Here is a 13,240-nt window from a genome sequence, read left to right as displayed (position 1 = left end):
TTAGTTTGGCTGCTCCAAAACATGTAACAATAATTAAAAATAAAATATGGCCAATAGCTCAAGTAAAAATGCTGACCTGTAGAACATTTCTACATTTTTCACTGCTTCAGTAAAGAACTCACCATCAGACACAATCCTCTGAATAAAGTAATCTGACCCAGACCACACCATGAAGTCAAAGTACTCCTGCTCTGTCACAAACACCTGAGCTTGTACCTGTGTGACCTCTGCTTAGTTCATAGGACCCGTTTGTGTTGTCAATGCAGAAATGTTTCTTAACTGAGGCACCGAGGACTCCAGCATCTTTGGCACAATGTGGGCATTTTATTTTCCAAACACCATTGCCACAGCAGGTGCAGGAGAGCAGAGCGTCCGGAGAAGCTCCGAGGTATGGTCCGCTGCAGCTGATGTGTAGTCTGGAAGCACAAACTCTCAGATCCTGATGCTGCGGTCCAGCGATGGCTTCATATGTCTGGCTGGCTGTTTTCATATCCCCATCTGACAAACAAGAAAAAATAATGTTATAATCTCCTCTAAACATCATTATCCTTTGCTTTTATCTGTAATTTTCAAGTTTTGAATGTTTGTGTCATGACATACTTGGTTTAAAGTGCAGTGGCCACACATTACTGTCCCATCCTTCTCCAAGGACACCCGTGGCTTTAGAGGAGCTTCAGACAGGGACTGACTGATTAACTTGAAATGATACATATTACATGTTAATACAGGTCTGTTTAGTTAGTGTTGACGATCATATGTTTCACTACTGTGGACATCTGCTGGTGTTTACTGACTGTAAGAACAGTCAGATGTTAGATACCCAGCGATATTGTCTACAGTGATGAGAAGCTACACGAAGCTACACACCAATTATGTCAGTTTGGGTTTTTTTGGCCGGTGTTCTGTCCATTCAGCATACCTGTGATGGTATCATACATTTAGTTAATACACATGCGCAAATTTGCACATTTTACAATAAGCCTGTGACGTTCAGAGGAGCTGTATGATCATCCTACACTGCAAAATACAACAGAAAGAAAGTTAGTAAATTGTTTTGGTGCAAAGTACACATGGTATTATTGTGTATTTACACAATTTACAGTGTGCAATGCATTTCCTGAACCGTAAGTAAATCGTTTTGGTGATGCTTTGCGTGTAATATGTGCTCAACTTCAGGTGGAGCGAAAACTCGGTTTGTTTATGTGCGAACTATGCAAGTGAAGTTAGTCCGAGCTTTGTGAATTTAAACAATATAAGGACAATAGAATCAATCTGCTGCCTTAACTGTTAACTCAGGGTGTCATACAGCTGTTAAACTGTAAAGTCAGTGTGTCATACAGCTGTTAAACTGATAAGTTAGGGCGAACTGAGGCATTGAGGTGTAATACAGCTGTTAAAAACAAAGTATATGATGATCTGACAGGTTAACTGTTAACTCAGGGTGTAATACAGCTGTTATTCAGGGCGGATTGCGGCATCAGGGTGTCATACAACTAATATTCAGGGCGGATTGCGGCATCAGGGTATCATACAGCAGTTAATAACAAAATATGATGATTTGACAGGTTAACTGATTAAATGATATGACTCATTAAAAAGAAGTGTATGGTGCTCTCACTGTGGATAGATGCAACCGTCAGTTTGCGCTACGAGTATGGCGATCAGTGCTACGCGTATGGCGGTCTGACGATGTATGCTAGCTGAACAGAACACGGCAGTAGTCGCGTTTTTTTTTTTTTTTTGCCGGCCGGTCGGTCTGTCACTCATTCCTACTGTATCTAACATTCGACTGGGATGTTTGTTATGACATAAAATTCATATCCCGGCGATATATAACGGTATGAGAAGCTACACGAAGCTACATGCTAACAACGGCCAGCTAGCTTCTCTCGAAGAAAACAGACTTTCACCATTTATGCAGTTTTCAACTCAAAAAAACGTAACAGTAAATAGTGCTTTTTACTTCCACAGATAAATTTTAGATTGAGGAGATGACGCCCTGCCCGGCTCTGACGCTGTGGTGGAGAGGACCCGGGTAGACCGGTGGAGTTCCATCTAGCTCGCTCTGAATTTTGTCGTCGGCCAGCAAGCACAAAAAAAAAACCGCCAGCACTTCAGCATTAGACCACGGTGTTGTCATTATTGTTTTTAAATCTTTAAAATAGGTCCAGCCACTACTCCGGTCCGAGAAATTTCAAATGGCGGATCAGTGTTTTGAAAACTTTCTGAAAGATCCAGTGACTCCTCCCCCTGACCAATCAGTGACCGACAGTGCGCTGACGTCACATCTGGACCCAACAAGAACCAGACCTGGGACCCCAGAGAAGTAGGTCCCAAAAATCGTGCAGGTTCCACTGCTGAAGGCGCTGTGGAGACACTACGCAATCGGCCCGAACTAGTTACATAGGAGCACCAAAAGGCCCTGTGGATAAGGGGCTTAAATCAAACTACTCATGTCTTTCAACAACTGAGACATCATTTTCAAGTTTGTGTTTCATCATATGTTATATCTTTATTTGTTTTATATTTTATCATGTTATGTTTGCTTTTATCAATTATGTTACTCTGATTTTGGGTAATTTGGTTATAACTCTATTCATAATGCACACAATTCATATGTATTCATAATGGTTTTCAATTATAAAGTGTTGAACAGAATTTTATTTGGCTAATGCACTTGCTCCCTGCCTTAGAAATAAAATGGCAAAATCTAGCCAGAGGGGTCTAGTCCTGAGGAGACATTTTTCCTGTAAATGACAGCTACAGGTTTTTTCGGCTCCTCAGGGAGCAATGGCAACTATCCAATGAAATGACTGAGTGATCATATTTTGGTAAAGATCTTAAGTTTTAACTGTTATAACACCACTGTTTTACATTATCATATATTCACACTGTACAGTACAATATAAACTCACATATAAATATAATTTAATCTTGCACTTACTCATAATCTCCCACTCACATATTTATAGATCACTAACTATATCAGAAAATTTGGTAGAATTAGTTTATTTGAGGAATTTCCTCAAACAGGGAGGATTGTAGGATTTAAGAAAGTTTATTAATTGGACAATCTGTTTCATAACAGGGCCCAAGCAAATACGTCTTTTTAACTTACAATGACATGCAGAGAATGTGATTAACAGAACTTGTTTTTAACAGGTTCTGAGTATTTGCAGATGTTTTTTATGCATGGAGCATGTTAAGCTGACCCGAGAATAATTTTTTTATCTGTATCCACAAGTACCAAGAATGTAAGAATGTCTGGGCAAAAGACCAAATGTTTATATAAGACCCGGTTTCCCGTCAGAATTGTTTTCATCAGCTAAGTGGAGTTTGTCCTGTGTCAGGCTGACCTGAGAATAATGTGTTTACAGTAAAATCATTGTGTGCGTCAGAGACTCTGGAAAACTTCTGGCAATAACGGCTCATGTTCGTGTGCTATTTCAGAAGTGTGTAAATGCTCTGAAAACGTCCCATCGGAGGGGTTCTGTCCTCCCACAGAAAATTTTGTGTAATAGATATCCTGCATTTTTGTGTATTTTAACGGGTTGTTAAACATCTACGTTTACTTACATTTGTAAACACTTGATTCAATTACTATTTTTGAGAGCAACAACAGGTTGTCTGTGAATAGAGCGGCTCCGACGCCCTTCCCTCCTCTCACTTCACAGTTCTGAGCTGAACTCTTCTATGCTGAATTTGTTGCTCCTGCTCAAATGTCAAAGTGGCACCTTTTGAAGCATCTGAAGGCTTCAATTCTCAGTTGTCAGACAATCCATCCATTTATTTTATGAAAGTAAATTGGACTGTCTTTTTGACATTTTGATTGCTGTTATTTTGACCATCTAGCGCCGTTATTTTGAAATGTGCTGTAATGTGAATAACACATCAAATATTTATCTCTTTGCATTTTTATTTACTTTTTACAGTAAGCTTTTTTTATTTATTATGTCTGAAATGTAGTTCAGCCACATCTGCAGCAGTGTGCGTGCCGTATAGAGCTGTCTGGAGACGCTGCTGTGCATAACATGCACTGTCTGCATGCACTGGATTATTGTAACAGTCTGTTTACATGTCTTAATAAGAGGGAGTTTGCGCGTCTGCAGGTAGTTCAAAACACAGCTGCACGCCTGCTCACTTGCACTCATAAGAGGGAACATATTACACCCATCCTGAAAAGTTTACACTGGTTGCCTGTATCTTACAGGATGCACTACAAAATCCTGGTACTGACCTTTAGAGCTTTGCATGGACAAGTGCCAGTCTACATTAGGAATCTCATCCAGCCTTATGTTCCGACTAGGAGCCTCAGGTCGTCCAATCTAAACTTGCTGATGGCTCCTCGGACCTTTTTTAAGACTCGAGGAGACAGATCTTTTCAAGCTGTGGCGCCTCGCCTCTGGAATGAGTTACCTTGTACCATTCGATCTCTGGATTGTATAGATACTTTTAGGACACAACTTAAGACCTACTTTTTTAAACTTGCTTTTTAGCGTAATACTGTGTTTTATTGTTTTGTATGTTTGTTTTAATTTATTATTTTATTTTGTGCAGCACTTTGTGACCCTGGTCTGTGAAAAGTGCTATAGAAATAAAGTTTACTTACTTACTTACTTACTTACTGTCCTGCTGAATATGTTGGATGAAGATGAATTCATCCTCGCAGGACATGCCATCTGCATCTCAGACACAGTGCTCTAACAGACACAAGCTGCTTATCATCCATGAACATGAAATACATTTTCTTGTTTATTCTTTTGAATAAATTATCATTTCTGTTGTTGAACGGATCAATTCAGCAGCTCCATGTGAGATGCAGCCCCCCCCCCCCCCTTAAGTGATCGGGGGGGTCGGAGAGGAGGGGAGAGGGAGTGTTTTTCAGTGCGTAAAGCCTCCAGTATACTTGCATGTACATCAGTCTGCCGAGGTCCACGCGTACCGAATTAAACTTGAAGCGGACGCCCTCAGGGCATGTCCATGAAGAGCTCAATTTTTACGACCACTCATGCGTACTCCGTGTTGCACAATAAACTGCCCGGCAACGGACTGTTTTGTATGCGACACCAATGTATTAAATTTCCCTTCTTCATCCCTGATCTGGCCTTTTCTTTTGTTTTGTTTTTCCAAGAGGCAAGTGATCTCTTCCTCCTCCTCTGTTGAAGCCATGACTGAAATTGTGAGAAATGAAGGAATTTATCATGAGCGAATTAAAATCAGTCCAGCGTGGCTGCGGGAGGGTCTGGATATTTCCTTGTGCACTGTAAACCCTAATAAGTTCACAGAACTCAAAAATTATTTTGTAACAGATTACATATTAATATTTTATTGATGTTTTTAAATATTTTAAGTTTACATAAAATAAAAATTACATGTGCAGTTGTCTTAAATTATCTCAACGTTATCTTATAAATATTGATATTTCTCAATCTATGATTAGGGAGTACTTCACTTAAATTTTTCAATATTTTCAACTCATATAATGCTTGAAATAGACTGAAATTTTTCTATATTACTGAACTCAATCTGGGGAACATGCACTCAAAATTAACCCTATAATGAAATACTGAAGTGACAACACAGTGACAATTTAACAACTTTTTTTATTCAATACAATGTGCTTTTTAAAAGGCACGAATCAGTCAAAACAAAGTGCTTGTCATAAATTAAAACAAATGGAAAAGGAGATGACTCCAGCACCTATGATAAAATCTCCCAAAGGATTCATGATAAAATTCTAGATTATAAGTATAATCCATCCTCAACAACGACAACTATTAGAATGTGGAGCCATTTAACACTGTTTAAAAACATTTTGGCACTTACTGCAACTTAAAACAAACAAACAAACAAACAAACAAACATTCAAATAAAGTACTTGTTTCTACTGTGCCGTACTTCAACTGGCAACATCAGGTAGTGCATCAAGGTAGGCATTAGGCAACAGAATATTAAACATGTATAGTGCATGAATTGAACAGTCGTTTCCCACAAGTTATTCAGTGCATAAACTTTAAGCAATACGGCAATGATGTGATATTTATCTATGAACAATCAACATATTAAATCTGAGGCAGGAGGGAAAAAAAATACACTTCCTCAATACTCATTTCAACAAATAGTCCATTCTGAGTGATTCACTCATTGAACAAATCATTCATCAGCGTCAGGAGACGCTCTTTTAGTGGTTTGTTGTCCTCAAGACACATCACAGCTTTTTGGATAAATGTGAATGTAAGCTCAAGATTCTTGGGGTACTGTAGGTCTAGCGCATAGATGTACCCAAAGAGCAGGAGAAATGAGTCAGCCAGATTTGTGGGACCACTCAAGTATTTCATCCTCCACAACAATACAGATGCTCTCAGGGCTGAACAGGGCTGCATCATCTGTGACGACTGTCAGAAGAGCCACCGGAGTGTCAGTGAGGTCTGGACCATCTGCTGACTACAAAACACAAATACAAGAATGAGTTCAGTCAGTCCCTCAAGGATACAAATCATGCTAATGATGTCTAGACATTACTGTCACTTAGCACTTTGGACTTAGACTGCAACTTAGCTACATGTTTAACCAATTGTCTTTACATATGCTTATATCTTATGTTAGTTTCAAACTTATCTGTTAGCATACTTTTTGTTTAGTGGAATTTACACTTACCTTTTAATTTATGTGATTTCTACATGTCGGTTTGCAAAATAACAAGTAAACTTCATAAACAGGTCCTATTCCAGAAAGGAGGTTCAACAAACAAAGTTGAGCTCGTGCCTGACAACTAGTAAAAAGCCACCATTAATGGAGCTCCGATACTGTGATTCACCGTGGCAACAGGGGAGTGTTGATGTGTTTTCTGGAGGGACAACACATCAACTGAGAGTTCAGAGTATAGTTAGTTTTATTTTTTATCAGACCAGTGCTGTGTGTTAGTACCTTGACATGTTTCAATTACTTCCTGCAATCTTCATCATGTTACTGTGACGTGTCTGCCAGCTGATTTATGCAGGGTTAAAATCAGCTGGCAGACACGTCACAGTAACATCACGTGACTTCTGATGAAGATTGCAAAAAGTAATCGAAACGTCAAGCACTGGTCTGATAAAAAATAAAACTTTAAGTATAATATTGTGTAAACAAAATGAACCTGTTTGGAATATCAGAGTTCAGAGTTTGTTGAACCTCCTTTCTGGAATGGATAACAAAGTTTTTCTCTCATCTCGGGGTTCACTCCGAGTTTTCACATAACCTGTTTTCTGGTTCTCCTAGAGTTCTTTAAGTGATGTCATATGTTTAAGCTGACTGAATATCTAGGCAAAGGGATTGATAGTGAGGCCAGTACACTTACGTTACAGGTCCTGAAAAACTTGGAGGCATCTTCACGCAGGTATACAGGAAGTGCATGAAGGATGAGGGCCCGTCTCATATTTACATCATGTTGTTCCTATAGACAAAAAATATCCATTACAATATTATTATATTATATATTACACAAATACAGAGCAAACTTTTTAATCCAAATTAATAACTTTCTATTGTAAATAATAACTCACAAAGGAAAAACCTTAAAATTGTAAATCAAATTTTATGAAAACAGTATTTATTAGGACTTCTTCAAATTGAAGCTGATAAAGTATATTTTTAAAAGGTACTTCTTTCTTTTAGAATACATCTTGTCAAGACCTCTATTTCTGATGAGATGACAATGTGTTCATGGCATAATCCCCTAACCTCAGGGCACAGTTGAGGCACTTTACACTGTGGCAGCTGTCTCACAGTTGTTTCTGAATCATGCAAAGTTAAATATTCACCTGAAGGTCATAAATCCTCATGAGCTTGGTTAGCTCCTCCGCTATCTTGCCAGTCTTGGTGGCCTTGTCTCTGAACAAGGTGATGAATTTAGGCATGTATTTGTCCAGCTCCTTGTAGAATTGATTGCGCAGGTTAACGTTGTTGATTCGTTGTTGATGCATTATGGGAAATGTAGTTCATCCAGGAAACCCGCTGAAAATGTTACACCTTTGTAAGTTGAAGTAACATAACGTATTTGTCACATTGAACAACTTCTGAAGTTACAATAACAAACATTCACTGTACACATTGTACAAATGTATTCCCAGCTCCAAATTTAAGACTATTTATCAAAATTCAGTTTTAAAAAAACAAACAAAAAAATGTTAGCTTACTTACCAAATCAGGGCTGATGATAAGACCGCGCTTAGGAAAACAAGGGCAATAAGAATGAAAAAAACTGAGGTGCTGGTGGTTTGAAGCGGCGGGGTGGGGACAGGGGAATGCACATTGCCAACAAATAAAAACAAATTAAACCGTAGTCCACATCCTCACAGGCTGGCCAAAACTTCTCCGCATCGAGGCAAATTCAAGATGGCTGACTCATCTTACCTGAGGGAGAGATAAGCCCCACCCACCAGAACGTCATGACACTATGGTTCCTAAGCCTTTTGAGCGTTCCACAAATTAGCTATAAAATATTGAGCCCTATTCAATTAAAGTGGCATAAATCTCAACAGAGCTCAACACTTTAGTTTGGTCAACTCCTTAACGACATTTGACTGTTGTGACTTTATTAGTTATGAGCTAGTACAACTGTTTGGGATTACAGTGTGGGCTGGTCTGATGCCTGGGGCTGCCATCTCTTGTTTTTTTTGTGACATGTCAATCAATCCAGTAGGAGTGTCAACAAATGACCAATCGGCGACCTCAATTTGTCCCAAAGGTAAACGCCCCTTGTCTGCGGAGCAGCTCCTCAGCCGCTCAGGGTGGACATTTGAGTACGACGTCTCAACCCTCTGCCGACAGTGCGCACAGTTTTCGCGCAGCTGACAGGACGCACGAGCCTTAAATGTGACCATCCTGTCGCTCCGTCCTCACCCCCATACACCCCCCACCTCCTCCAGAGGCTGCCCCTCTCCTGCTCCTCCCAGCCTGGGCAGGAGTGTGTGCAGCCTTCACCACTCTCTGCAAAACTGTTCTTTCTGCAGAGGATGATCTCCACTGCACACCTGTAGAAGGAGGTGAGGACTGAGCTTCCCAGACCAGCTCACCTCAGCCGCCTGAGGAAGTAGAGTCTTTCTTGATCAGGCTGGTAGTGTTATTGCCCCAGCTGAGGTTGTCATTCAGGTGCACACCTAAGTGCTTGTACCTGGAGACCACTTCTACCACAGATCCTCCTATGTTTGAGGGGGTAGCTGTGTTTGTTCTATCTGAATTCCACGACCATCTCCTTCACATTGATGTGAAGGTTGTTCTTCCTGCACCAGCTCTCCAGTTGTTCCACCTCTTGCCTGTAGCTGGACTCATCATTGTTTGTGATGCATCCCACCACTACTGTATCGTCTGCAAACTTTACAATATGGCAGCCTGGATGTGTAGGTGCACATCTATACGTGAGCAGAGTGAACAGGACGGGGCTCAGCACACAGCCCTGAGGGGAGCCAGTGCTGACGGTTATGGTGGAGAAGGAGAAGTTGTGGATCCTCACAGACTGTGGTCTAAATGTTAAGAAGTCTAGGACCCATAAATATATACACTACATTGCCAAAAGTATTTGTTCACCCATCCAAATTATTGGAATCAGGTGTTCCAATCACTTCCATGGCCACAGGTGTATAAAAATGAAGCACCTAGGCAAGCAGACTGTTTTTACAAACATTTGTGAAAGAATGGGTCGCTCTCGGGAGCTCAGTGAATTCCAGTGTGGAACTGATAGGATGCCACCTATGCAACAAATCCAGTCGTGAAATTTACTCACTCCTAAATATTCTACAGTCAACTGTCAGCTGTGTTCTAAGAAAATGGAAGTGTTTGGGAATGACAGCAACTCAGCCACGAAGTGGTAGGCCATGTAAACCGATGGAGCGGGGTCAGCGGATGCTGAAGTGCATAGTGCGAAGAGGTGTTAAAGACGGGAGCTGGCCGCGTGCCACCGGATCCGGAAACCCCCTCCAGCCCACGTCCTTACCCCCGGCTCGAACCTTCCTCAGAAGTGGTAACTATACTAATCAATAAATCAAGGAAACGTCAATTAAGTTTTATCAAATTATATTAGAAAAGGCAGTAAAAGATTACAATTCACAGCGCTGGACTCTATTCAGTCTGTGATGCCACAGACCCAGAAGCAGAGCCCCAATGTCTCGTGTCATTATTAATTTATAGAGCCCTAGACTCCGCCTTTCGCAGAAGGGGAAGCTCAACTTGTCAGTGTATGAGGGGGCGTATTTAGCTAAGTACCATGCATAAATATCTTGTTCAACCATGTTAATTTTAAGGAAAAAATCATAACGCTCCATAATACTGTTAATAAACTGTAAACGTTAATATTAAACCCATCTCATAATTAGTCAGTCCATCAATCATCTCATCTCTCAAAGCAGTTGGAGAAGACCTGTCACCCAATTAATGCTGAGTTCAAACATCAAACCATAATTCTAAAGCACACATATGTACTTAATTGTTAAAAATTCCCCAAAAACATAGCTTCACATATAATCACATCATTAATTGATTAGCATTGAAAACGCAACCTATAAATATTTGTAATGTCAAAACAGTGTTCTATAATCATTTCAGTACACCTAAAAATCCAAAAACTCTAATCTATCAATAATCATTTATCAACTCATAGCTTAATAAAATCAGTAAGTTTACAGTGTCAAATTGTTTGATTGGCTAAAGATATATTTTAAAAACGCTCCTCATCTATATGTTTAAACGTAAAATCAGAAAATAGAAAACCCTTCACTGTGCTGGTAACGTTAATTAGATGTTAATAATGATAAATGATGTCAATTTGATGTTACTTAAACTGTCAGCCAGATCAGTATGAATCTTAAAGAACCCTCATTCATGATAAATGTTAACACCCTCATTTGATGCGTGATGTTCTCAGCTCAGGGAGTACTATTCCTGTCAAGTTTTTCTGAATTGAGTCATCACTATCATTTAGCATTTTATCAGCAACACTTATGGTTTTTCTTCACACACCAAATTTCACAAGTCATTATAAGTGTTGTACAACATCACTCTAAAATGCTATGTCTTAAATCATGTTAGTAGTTATTAGAATTCATTATTATATATTTTCTGATAGTATATGTTAAAGAATAATAAAAATAAGTAAAAATAGTGAAAAAGAAGTAAAAAATAGTATATTCCAACTCTGTTAGCACTTGTAAAAATCTTACTTGCGATAAAAAAATCTATAGATTTGATTTAATCTGCCTGTAACTTTGTCACTGAGCATTGTAAGTGATTTAGAAGTCAAATATCTAGCAAAGTTTTTGCTCCTTACATCATATACAATATTCCAGCCTAATTCATTATCCAAAACAATCTCTAACATTTAGCTTATCTGATTATAGAAAAATCTATAGTCTTTACTTAAAATCATGAATTGTGTCTTTCCTGATTATCAATATTTAATTGTATTCAGTCATCCATAACACTGATACCTCACTGGTTATCCCATCTGTCCAGTTTACAGTTTTAGGTTCTTAATTCTCCTTATGGCATCTCATGTAGAGAGAAAACTGGGGGGGGGGGGGCATACAGCCTAAAAAGCATTCACAGTAGTCATTTTAGTCCAGCACGGCTCCAGAGACCTGTGAAGGGTTAATGTTGTTCAAGATATACAAATCACATATATTAAATAATCCTCAAACATAATCTTTGTTTAACCAATAATTTTTTTAAAGGGACTGGCACCGGTGAAGTGAAAAATTTCTCTTGAAAACATAAAATTACCAACTTTAATCTGGAATTCTTTAATTTTACACTAAGACTATATCTTAAAACTGCAGGGCACCTGCTGTGAGACAATTCCAGCTCTCATCACGCACTTCCAAGGGAGGGCATCACAACTCCTTCAAGACATTCTGTTAAATCTCATAGTTAATGTCGGCTTGTATTACCGTTTAAAACTGTCCATAATGTAAGGGTGGATCCATTTATCTGTCAATTAATCTGTGTGTGTGTGTGTGTGTGTGTGTGTGTGTGTATATATATATATATATATATATATATATATATATATATGTATATATGTGTGTGTGTGTGTGTGCACGTGTGTGTTTGAACGTAACGTCTATTTAACCAGGCAAATACCTTTGTAAGTCACCAGGCGTCCTCAGCAAAGGAGGCCTATCTTTGCTAAGGAGGCCCCGCGCCTCAAAACCTAACATGCATGTGTTAATCAGTGTTGCTCCGACATGAATAGTATACGTGTTTTTTATTTATGTAACTTGTAATAAATAATTCAAATCTTTAAACATTATTTTCTACTCTCCTCCCCTCCTGAGTCCAGATGAGAGCTGTCCACACCCCAACAGACCCTGCAATTTTATTTAATAAAAAAAACAAAAACCCTGAACATTCTACCTCAGGTGAAAATTCATGGCATTGATCATTACACATGTGTCAATAACAAAACAATTGAAATTGAAGATAAAAACTTATAAAATCAGAAAACACAAGTAAAAACACCAAAAAATGATCTTGTATTTACACAGATAAAAATGTACCATGGAAGATTAATTATGCACATATAATTACAATATTCCCCAAATACCGTTACCTTAGTTTGGATTAATTTCACAGACGTGTTAGAGTTTCCTCATTGATTTAATTTACTTTAACCTGTAATAGTACTAAATTTTGCTAGAAAAATATAAAACAAGGTCAGACGACACTGGAAGTCGTCTAATTATCTTGGCTACCAGGCTCCAGTCTGTCTTTACTCCAGACACCACACGATAATCCACACATATTACTGTAGTAAATGAAAAACATCTTTGACCTGTCACCTTATCTTCAGAGAGAAGGTCTTTGTGTGTTCATCTACTCACATCAACTTAATTGTGGAGATTTTTGCTTCCTGTCTGGGCTACCAGTTTGAACTGAACCACATCGGATCCTTCACATGTCATCGACAAACAACAACTTATATACAGGCATTTAAAATTAAATAGACGAAGCTGAAATTTTTAGAGAAAAAGTAGTTAGCAAAAATTATCATTCATAGTGCAAAGAGAAAGATGGGGGATGAAAGATGATTAGCTAAAAACTAAAATTTAACAGTTTTAATTCGGCACCAGGATGGGTTTGGACAACCTGTCAAAAAATGGTTAATAAATACACAGAACAACTTTTATTTATCATTTCTTTTTGGTACCAAATCTGTGAAAAAACATCTTATTAAAATTCTCTAAATCCCTGTCATGTAAAAACCTCT

At 38.7% G+C, this 13,240-nt stretch overlaps 1 protein-coding gene across 1 annotated transcript in view; it reads right to left on the bottom strand.

The window, feature by feature from the left end:
- Window positions 1-7,964, bottom strand: part of cbx1a (chromobox homolog 1a (HP1 beta homolog Drosophila)) — a 138,503-nt gene extending 130,539 nt beyond the window's left edge. The window contains exon 1 of the mRNA XM_037689309.1: window positions 7,803-7,964. Within this exon, the coding sequence (XP_037545237.1) occupies window positions 7,803-7,964 (162 nt within the window). The remainder of the gene's footprint in view (window positions 1-7,802) is intronic.
- Between the last annotated feature and the right edge of the window lie 5,276 nt (window positions 7,965-13,240).

The sequence above is a fragment of the Nematolebias whitei genome, chromosome 15 (assembly GCF_014905685.2).
Source record: "Nematolebias whitei isolate Nwh7 chromosome 15, NemWhi1, whole genome shotgun sequence".
NCBI lineage: Eukaryota > Metazoa > Chordata > Actinopteri > Cyprinodontiformes > Rivulidae > Nematolebias > Nematolebias whitei.
The sequence above is the reverse complement of the archived record's forward strand: the minus strand, read 5'-3'. Positions and strand labels throughout refer to the sequence as shown.